Source organism: Vitis riparia, chromosome 15 (assembly GCF_004353265.1).
Source record: "Vitis riparia cultivar Riparia Gloire de Montpellier isolate 1030 chromosome 15, EGFV_Vit.rip_1.0, whole genome shotgun sequence".
Lineage (NCBI taxonomy): Eukaryota > Viridiplantae > Streptophyta > Magnoliopsida > Vitales > Vitaceae > Vitis > Vitis riparia.
The window spans coordinates 7,334,811-7,344,904 of NC_048445.1; the positions used below are offsets into that span (position 1 = coordinate 7,334,811).

The window sequence follows — 10,094 nt, forward strand, 5'->3', positions numbered from 1 at the left end:
TGAAAATTGTCTCTTCAAGAGACGATTTTTACTTCAATAATTTTTTTTTTTGGGGAATCGTCTCAAGAGACGATTTCGAATTAATTTTTTTTTTTAAAATAGACGATTTTTAGTTTTTGCCAGGTAGGAGAGAAGGAGAGCTGATTTTTTTGTCAACTTAAAAGACGATTTCCACAAAAACAAATATATAAAAAAATTTAATCACTCAAAAATTGTCTTTTGAAAAGACAATTTCCACCCTAACAAACATATACAAAAAATTAACCACTCAAAAATCGTCTTTTGAGAAAACGATTTCTACCAAAACAAATATATATATATATAAAATTAATCACTCAGAAATCGTCTTTTGAGAAGACGATTTTCACCAAAACAAATATATATAAAAAAAATTAACCACTAAGAAATCGTCTTTTCAAAAGACGATTTAAAATGAAGAGACGATTTCCCACAAAAAAAAAATTACTGCCCCAGGAAATCATCTCTTCACCACCTAAATTTCAAACTTTTATATATTTTAATATCTTTAATTATCTCTATATTATAAAAAATAATAATACAATTTAATATAAAAATATATTATAAATCCATTTTAAAATTAAAAAATTAATTATACTCATATAATTATTATAAATATATATTATAAATTTAATTAATTTAATTTACTAAATTTAATATAAGATAAATAATATTTATCTATTGTTTTTTTTTTTCTCTTTGCAATTAAAAAAAACTATTATCAATTGATATGAAAAAATGAGTGTAAAAAAAACAAAATTGTTATTAATTTATTAAATAATTATTTACAAAATAAATAATTTTGTTTTGTTTTAATTTTTAAATTAATTATATTATATAAATTTTAAGGTTAAAAATATTAATCTTTTAAGTTAAAATTTCATGTGTTGTCATAGCTCTTATAACCTATTATACTTTATCACACAAATTTGAAGACCATTTGCTATCCTCTCATAGCTAGCCATAGGTATAAGAGAATCTTACTTATTGCATGTGTTGTCATTTCCACCCATTTAATACTCCACCAATTTGACCGTTATATTTGCCAGGTAGGAGAGAATGAAAGTTGTTATTTTTGTCAACTTGGAAATCGTCTTTTGAAAAGATGATTTCCACCAAAACAAATATATATATAAAAAAATAACCACTCACAAATATTCTTTTTAGAAAACGATTTCCACCAAAACAAATATATATATAAAAAATTAACCACTAAGAAATTGTTTTTTGAGAAGATGATTTCCATCAAAACAAATATATATATATATAAATTAACCACTCAGAAATTGTCTTTTGAAAAGATGATTTCAAAAAAAAAATTGTCTATTTAAAAAAAAATTAATTCGAAATCGTCTCTTCAAGAGACGATTCCAAAAAAAAAAAAAAATTATTGAAGTGAAAATTGTCTCTTGAAGAGATGATTTCCAAAAAAAAAAAATTATTTAAGTGGAAATAGTCTCTTCAAGAGACGATTTCCCAAAAAAAAAAAAAAAATTACTACCCCAAGAAATCATCTCTTCACCACCCAAATTTCAAACTTTTATATATTTTAATATCTTTAATTATCTCCATATTATAAAAACAAATAATACAATTTAATATAAAAATATATTATAAATCAATTTTAAAATTAAAAAATTAATTATACTCATATAATTATTATAAATATATATTATAAAATTAATTAATTTAATTTACTAAATTTAATATAAGATAAATAATATTTATCTATTGTTTTTTTTTTCTTTCACTTTGCAATTAAAAAAACTATTATTAATTTATATGAAAAAATGAGTTTAAAAAAACAAATTTGTTATTAATTTATTAAATAATTATTTACAAAATAAATAATTTTGTTTTGTTTTAATTTTTAAATTAATTATATTATATAAATTTTAAGGTTAAAAATATTAATCTTTTAAGTTAAAATTTCATGTGTTGTCATAACTCTTATAATCTATTATACTTCATCACACAAATTTAAAGACCGTTTGCTACCCTCTCATAGCTAGCCAATAGGTAGAGGAGAATCTTACCTGTTGCGTATGTTGTAATTTCCACCCATTTAATACTCCACCAATTTGACCGTTATACTCCACCTACACACTACACTCATCCTACTTTTTTCCAACTTCTCATACACTATAAATTACTTTCTTCATTTTCATTTTCACCTTCAAACTTCTTCATTCTAATTTTCACCTTCTAACTTTTTCACTTTCATTTTTCCCATTTTCCCCACTTGAAACTTAATTTTTCACTTATCAATTTTTCACCTTCCATCACTTTAATCTATATCCCTCGTTCTCTTTGATAGACTTCTGAGCATATCTCCTCTCTTTTCTTCGATACTCACTCCTTATAAGGTAATATTTTTGTTTTATTTTTATTTCAAGTTATTTTATAATGTATAGTTTTTATTATTATATAAGTTTTTAAATTTATTTGGATTATGTAATTTTTTTAATAATATTTATTGGAAATTATTATTTTAAATAGATTAAATCATTCAAAAAAATAAAATATATATTATTTTATTCATATGTAATATTTTTGCCTTTATTTCATATTTATTGTGTAATACATGATAGATATTTATTGTTATATGTATTTTTTTTTTTAATTTATTGGATTTATGGTAATTTTGTTAGAATATTATTTATTGTAAAATATCATTATATAAAGATAAATGAATTAAATCATTCAAAAAATAAAAATGATATTAGTTTATTTAATTAATATGAAAGAATAGGATTATTGTTTATGTTTATCAATCAAATAAAACGTTTTATAAAATATTAAAATTTAAATTTAAAAATAAAATAAAATATTAGTAAAATGAGAATGAAAAATAATAATAATAATAGAATAATTATATTTCTATATATTTTGCATAATATATGATTTAAAAAATATTAAAATCTAAAAAATAGAAATACAACATTATTCGAAATTATGAATTTATCCTATATAATTTTTAAAATTAATATTAGTGTTAAATAATTGCAAAAAATTGTTGTAAAATAATGAGATGTAAAAATAAAAATATAAATAAAAGTAGAAATAAAACTAAAATGTTATTTGATTTATTTAAATGTATATATATATATATATATATAGATAAAGTAATTGTGTATAATATAAAATAGTAACCGTGAATATTAAATATATATATATATATAATATATTTAAATATTAAAATATTATATACATTGAAATATCCATCTGTAAAATGTTAGAATATATAATAAAATAAAATAAATAAATTTAGTAATGGTTGTTAGTGTTAAATTATTTTTTTACATATAATATTATTTAAAAAATATTAAAATATAAGAAATATAAGTAGAACATTATCCGAAATTATAAATTTATCTTCTATATTTTATAAAAAATAATATTTGTCTTAAATTATTGAAAAATTCTTATAAGATATTGAGAGATAAAAATAAAAAATAAATAGAAGTAGAAATAAAACTAAAATATTATTTGATTTATTTAAATGGATATTTTAATGTATAATATATATATATATATATATATATATATATATATATATATATAAGTAATTGTGTATAATATAAAATAGTAACTGTGAGTATTAAAGGTATATAATATATATTTAAATATTAAATATTATATACATTTCAATATCCATTTTAAAAAAGGAAAAAAAGATATAATTGTAAAATGTTATAATATTAGAATATTAAAAAATATTTAAATGATACAGGGAATACATTCTCATGAATCCTAGACTTGTAGATTATTCTCAGGAAGTACACCGATTTTCGCTTATATGGGAAGGAAATGATCCCGGAGAGCTCCATTGTTGACGTCGTGAAGCCAATTCTTATCGTAATAGTGTTTTGGATGCACGTATCATTCCATATTTGCAACAATCTGAATTCTACGGTGTTGCCCGATTAGGTTTCATTTCATTGGATTGACACCTTATTACAACATTCATAGAGAAATGACGCTCTGAGACCCACACTTTCCATGTACCTCAGGGAGAGTGTACCATCACACTTCAGGATGTTAGCATTATTTTAGGCTTACCAATTGATGGTGTTGCAGTTAGCGATACCATATGCTTGGATTGGAGAGAGATGTGTGCTACATTGTTAGGAGTGGTGCTTGAAGATAGAGATATATCTGGACAAAGACTTCATTTGACTTGGTTGATAGAGCAATTGAAATTGTGTGATCACATTGGATTACATTTTGAACTTATCGTGCAATGAATGTGGAGTCTAATTGTGAGTGGTCTTGTGATAGTTTAGGATAAACACAAGTGTGAGGACCTATGTACTTTGTTATCTCAAACAAACCATGAGATTTACGACGACATGCACGAAACCTCCAATTACAACCCTCAGACTATTTTTTTACACTTTACAGCCCACATATTTGGCTTAGATTCAATAACAATCAAATGTTGATTCTTACATATGGAATAACGTTTAACAGCACATTGTAAGTCTACCTTACTCTCAAACCACAAACTCTTAAACAATTCATTCCATAAGCTGGTGTGTGCTATTAAATCCTTATCAGCCATGAAGTTATTTACATCCCAATTCAATTCTCTAAATATTGGGGAAGGGACCGACGAATAAAATAATATATCTTTTATTTTTTGAATGATTTAATCTATTATAATAATTTCCAATAAATATTATTCAAACAAATATTACATAATCCAAATAAATTTAAAAACTTATATAATAATAAAAATTATACATTATAAAATAACTTGAAATAAAAATAAAGCAAAAATATTACCTTATAAGCAGAATGAGTGTTGAAGAAAATAGATGAGATATGCTCAGAAGTCTACCTAAGAAAACGAGGGATATAGATGAAAGTGATGAAAGGTGAAAAATTGAGTTTTATGTGGGGAAGATGGGGAAAATGAAAGTGAAGAAGTTTGAAGGTGAAAATTAGAATAAAGAAGTTTAAAGGTGAAAATGAGAATGAAGAAGGTAATTTATAGTATATGAGAAGTTGGAAAAATATAGGATGAGTGTAGTGTGTAGGTGGAGTATAACGGTCAAATTGGTGGAGTATTAAATGGGTGGAAATGACAAATGCAACAGGTAAGATTCTCCTATACCTATGCGCTAGCTATGAGAGGATAGCAAAACGGTCTTCAAATTTGTGTGATGAAGTATAATAGGTTATAAAAGCAATGACAACACATGAAATTTTAACTTAAAAGATTAATATTTTTAACCTTAAAATTTATATAATATAATTAATTTAAAAATAAAAACAAAACAAAATTATTTATTTTGTAAATAATTATTTAATAAATTAATAACAATTTTTTTTTTAAACTCATTTTTTTTCATATAAATTAATAATAGTTTTTTTTAATTGCAAAGTGAAAGAAAAAAACAATAGATAAATATTATTTATCTTATATTAAATTTAGTAAATTAAATTAATTAATTTTATAATATATATTTATAATAATTATATGAGTATAATTAATTTTTAAATTTTAAAATGGATTTATAATATATTTTTATATTAAATTATATTATTTGTTTTTATAATATGGAGATAATTAAAGATATTAAAATATATAAAAGTTTGAAATTTGGGTGGTGAAGAGATGATTTCTTGGGTTGTATATATATATATATATATATATATATATATATATATATATATATATATATATATATATATATATTTTTTTTTTTTTTGGGAAATCGTCTTTTGAAGAGACGATTTCCACTTAAATAATTTTCCTTTTAGGGAAATCATCTCTTCAAGAGATGATTTCAAATTAATTTTTTTTTTTAAATAACGATTTTTTTTTAAAATCGTCTTTTCAAAAGACGATTTCTGAGTGGTTAATTTTTTTTATATATTTGTTTTGGTGGAAATCGTCTTCTCAAAAGACGATTTCTAAGTGGTTAATTTTTTTTTGTATATATTTGTTTTAGTGGAAATCGTTTTCTCAAAAAATGATTTCTGAGTGGTTAATTTTTTTTATATGTTTGTTAGGTGGAAATCGTCTTCTTAAAAGATGATTTTTGAGGGATTAATTTTTTTTTTTGGTGGAAATTGTCTTTTCAAAAGACGATTTCCAAGTTGACAAAAAATCAGCTCTCCTTCTCTTCTATCGGGCAAAAATTGTCGTAGATTTAGAATTATTTTTCCTACTATGGTAATTTAAGAATATTTTTTTTAAATTACCTTAATCTTACCAAAAGTCCGCAAAAACTGCTGTAGACTTGAAATTATTTTTCCTATTACAATAATTTAAGAATAATTTTTTTAAATTATTGTACTCTTATCAAAAGTCCATGATCTAATACGACTGTATGTGACATCCCATTTGCTGAAAGATTGCCAATAATTAACATAATATTTTTTTTTTCAGTATTTTGAAATTGGAAAATTATATTTGCATCCAGTAAATTTCTCTTTATATCCACCATATCCACCATATTCACACATTCACTTAAAAATACTAACCTTATTAATACATCCGCTTATTAAATTGGCAATTGACTTAAGAATTTAAGTTATTAGGCACTGAACAATAACATATACCACACTTCTGAGCTTTAGTCCTAACACTTCTGCTTCACGGCAACTTTCTTTATGTATGTCATCCTAACACTTTTGCTTCACGGCAACTTTCTTTAGGTATGTGCATGGGTTCAACAAATGGGAAGATCGAAAATAAAGATGTAGTCAAATAATAAGCTTGAAATTATGTTAATTTGCTAATTAATTGAAAATTTTAGCTGTTAGATAATAGGTTAGGCTGATTTCAGCTTCAGGCCTTATTTCTCTTCAACGTCTCATCACTTATCTCGCGCTTCCTTCCATTTCACCTGCCAAAACTTTTTTCATACACGGGCTATTTCAAGGGCTTCTTTTGGGTTTCAACCCAAATTAAAAAAAAAAACCAAAAAAAAAAAACCTATAATGCATTTGATAACCACGTGAAACCTAACTTCAATTAGGGCCGTTAAAGTTTAACAACATTCATGAATACGATACGAATTTAACATACTTTTCACAATTTTGAGTTGAGTATATATAAATTTAAGTCAAATTTGTACCGATTTACATAACTCATTTAATAAATAGTTAATTTTTGGATCAACTTGTATAACATAAATTTAACCCGAATTGATCTACCTAGTAATCCATGATTAACTTAATTATATCTTTAAGTTATTTAATACATACTTGACTCATTTAAAATTCATTTTTAAATAAATAAATTAAGTGAATTATAAACATGTTTGATTAAGACATTAATCATAAATTTATAAATAAGACTTAATTAACTTAATCATTAAGTAAGATGACTTAAGTTATAAATGGATTAAATAAGTTAGAATACGTGTTACCCATTTAATAATTAAGTAATATTTCAGTTTATATTTTTTATATGATCATCATTCGTATCAGATTTAGGTCGAGTTATGTAATAAAATACCTAACCTTTGATGATCCACTAACATGAATTGCCATTGACCATATACCAAGGACATCTACATGAGAAAACTGTTAAAGGGACACTGAAATTAGTGTAACGTATTGAATTAATGTTGTCCATAATGTTCGGTAAACACGCACTTCCGTTCACACAAAATATGAAGAAACATTTAAATCACAATCAAAGCAAGACTTTCACCCTGTAGAAAAATGGTGAGAGACATCAGCTAGAAACCTTAATCCTCGCCAAATATTACGGGCCCTTATCTTGACCCCTGTAGCTTGTCACGGTTGATGACCGCTTTGTGTAACGACCCCCGTATCAGATATTCAACTGCTAATAACCACCATTAACGGCAGCATTCCTGGAATGTTTCGTTTTCTCTTTTCAGTGGGTTTTGGTCCAAATAGGTGGGTCCCTGTTTGGCATGACAATAATTAAAAAGAAGGAAATAAAGCATTAAAATTTTGAACCCTTAGTCTAAAAGATCCCTTTCTTTTTAATTTTTGTTAATTACTTCGATCAGGTGTTTTAATTTTGTAAAAAAGATAACATCTATGTAGTCTAACTCATTTTTTTCCTTACAAAAGTAGAACCAAATTTCTCGCCTTCATGGCCTTAATTTGACTTATTAATGGAAACCAAACAAGGTCTTTCCCTCTATAAATGATCAGGCAATAATACATCAAAATCCACAAGCCTAAGCTACCTTCATTTGGCAGTCTCTCTACTAGTGGCCATGGCTATTCTTCTTCATCCTCACCCATTTTCTCTCATCATTCTTCTATCTCTTTTCTCTCTTCTACTAAACCCCTGTTCCTGCTCCCACCGCAAGCACCTCAACGTCTCCAAGCTTCAATCTGATACTGATTGGTCCCCGGCCGGTGCAACCTGGTATGGACCGGCTGCGGGTGCTGGAAGTGATGGTAATGCCTGATATATAAAATAATCAAAATTGAACATATATATACATGCATTTTTTCCTACATTTGTTCCTGGTGTTCAAACTTTTCAACGTTTTTGTGTGTAGGTGGAGCTTGTGGGTATGGGGATGCAGTAGAGAAAGCTCCATTCTCAGCAAAGGTATCGGCTGGAGGCCCATCTCTGTTCAAATCAGGCAAAGGATGTGGAGCTTGTTATCAGGTGCATGCAGCAACATATTCCAGCGTGTAATTAATATATCCTTTTAATTATGTAATAATACTAATTAATTAATATTAATGCATGCTTATTTTTTCATTTTTCAGGTGAAGTGCACAGGAAATGAAGCATGTTCAGGGTCTCCGGTGACTGTGACGATAACTGATGAGTGCCCCGGTTGTGTCTCGGAATCTGCTCATTTTGACCTAAGTGGTACTGCCTTTGGAGCCATGGCTACGCCTGGCCAGGCCGATCAACTGCGCAATGCCGGTATCTTGCAGATACAATATAGAAGGTCAGTGTTCCACTGAGAATTAGTTCCTTTGATCAGTTTCTTATAGTTGATGTAATAAATTTTAATTTCTAAGTTCTTGACAATTAAATCATGGGAAAATTACTTTTTTTTTTTTTTTTTTCAATTTCTGTTGCAAATTAAGAACAAATATTCTTAACTTAATATATTACAGAAAATATATATTTTATTATATTTATTGGACAAGTATTTCCATGTAAAGAAAACCACTTGATAGGCCGTAGATTTTCCTTCTTTGACCAGCAGGCATTTTAGTTCTTCTGTGTCTCCATTTTAACCATCTTGACTCTTATCTGAATAAAACGGCTGACAGGGTTGAGTGCGAGTATCCGGGTGCATCAGTGGCCTTTCACGTGGATTCAGGTTCCAACCCTAATTACTTTGCTTGCCTAATTGAATATGAAGACGGAGATGGTGAGCTTGCAGGGGTTGATCTACAGCAGGCTCTTCATTCAGAGACTTGGGTTCCCATGCAACAGTCTTGGGGCGCAGTTTGGAAACTTGATTCCGGATCTGGGTTGCAAGCTCCTTTCTCAATCAGGCTAACTGCACTTGAATCTGGCAATACCCTTGTCGCCAAAAATGTCATTCCGGCCGGATGGCAGCCCGGAAAAACTTATCGATCACTTGTCAATTTTAATGTCTGAGCTTATTGCTTACGTACCTGATTCGCTAGCTTTTGAGACAGACAGACATAATAAGTGGCGGAGCCAGGGGATAACTTTTAGAACATATGTATGTAAAGTTTGCCCGATTATGAATGATGTGGGTTTTAACATCTTTCAGGGGGTAAAAACTAGGTCTAGGTTCGATTACCCTCGTGAGAAGTGAAGGTTTTTTTTATAAATTTTTTATTTTATTTTATTTTATTTTAACATTTACAGGGGACACCTGCCCCGGGCCTTTCCTCGATCCAGGACCTAATTATTATTAAGGAAATACAAATTATCTTAAATAAGCTTAATTCCTTTATGATAAGTTTGATTATTGGAAAGTAACATGTTAAAAACAATATTAAGAAAAATGGTTTTCTTATATTTAATTTCAATATAAAAGAATAAAGAAAAAAAATCAAATATTACTAAAATTAATTAGAAATTTATTTATTTTAAAAATTATTTAATCTTTATATAAGGAGGAATAATAAGA

The 10,094-nt window shown here is 26.5% G+C and overlaps 1 protein-coding gene across 1 annotated transcript; it reads left to right on the forward strand.

Annotated features, from left to right (window-relative positions):
• The first annotated feature begins 8,231 nt into the window (after positions 1-8,231).
• On the forward strand, positions 8,232-9,804 carry LOC117932719 (expansin-B18-like). Its single transcript, XM_034854012.1, has 4 exons — positions 8,232-8,418; positions 8,523-8,635; positions 8,740-8,927; positions 9,259-9,804. Exons 1-4 carry the CDS (start codon positions 8,232-8,234, stop codon positions 9,590-9,592), a joined length of 822 nt encoding a protein of 273 aa, XP_034709903.1. The 3' UTR covers positions 9,593-9,804.
• Positions 9,805-10,094: the final 290 nt, after the last annotated feature.

What these genes read in the sequence shown, in the direction of transcription:
- LOC117932719 (XM_034854012.1), top strand. Translation starts at nt 8,232, where the DNA reads ATGGCTATTCTTCTTCATCCTCACCCATTTTCTCTCATCATTCTTCTA. An exon ending in TGCGGGTGCTGGAAGTGATG is followed by an intron (nt 8,419 to 8,522) that starts GTAATGCCTGAT and finishes TTTTGTGTGTAG; the next exon opens with GTGGAGCTTGTGGGTATGGG. An exon ending in GATGTGGAGCTTGTTATCAG is followed by an intron (nt 8,636 to 8,739) that starts GTGCATGCAGCA and finishes TTCATTTTTCAG; the next exon opens with GTGAAGTGCACAGGAAATGA.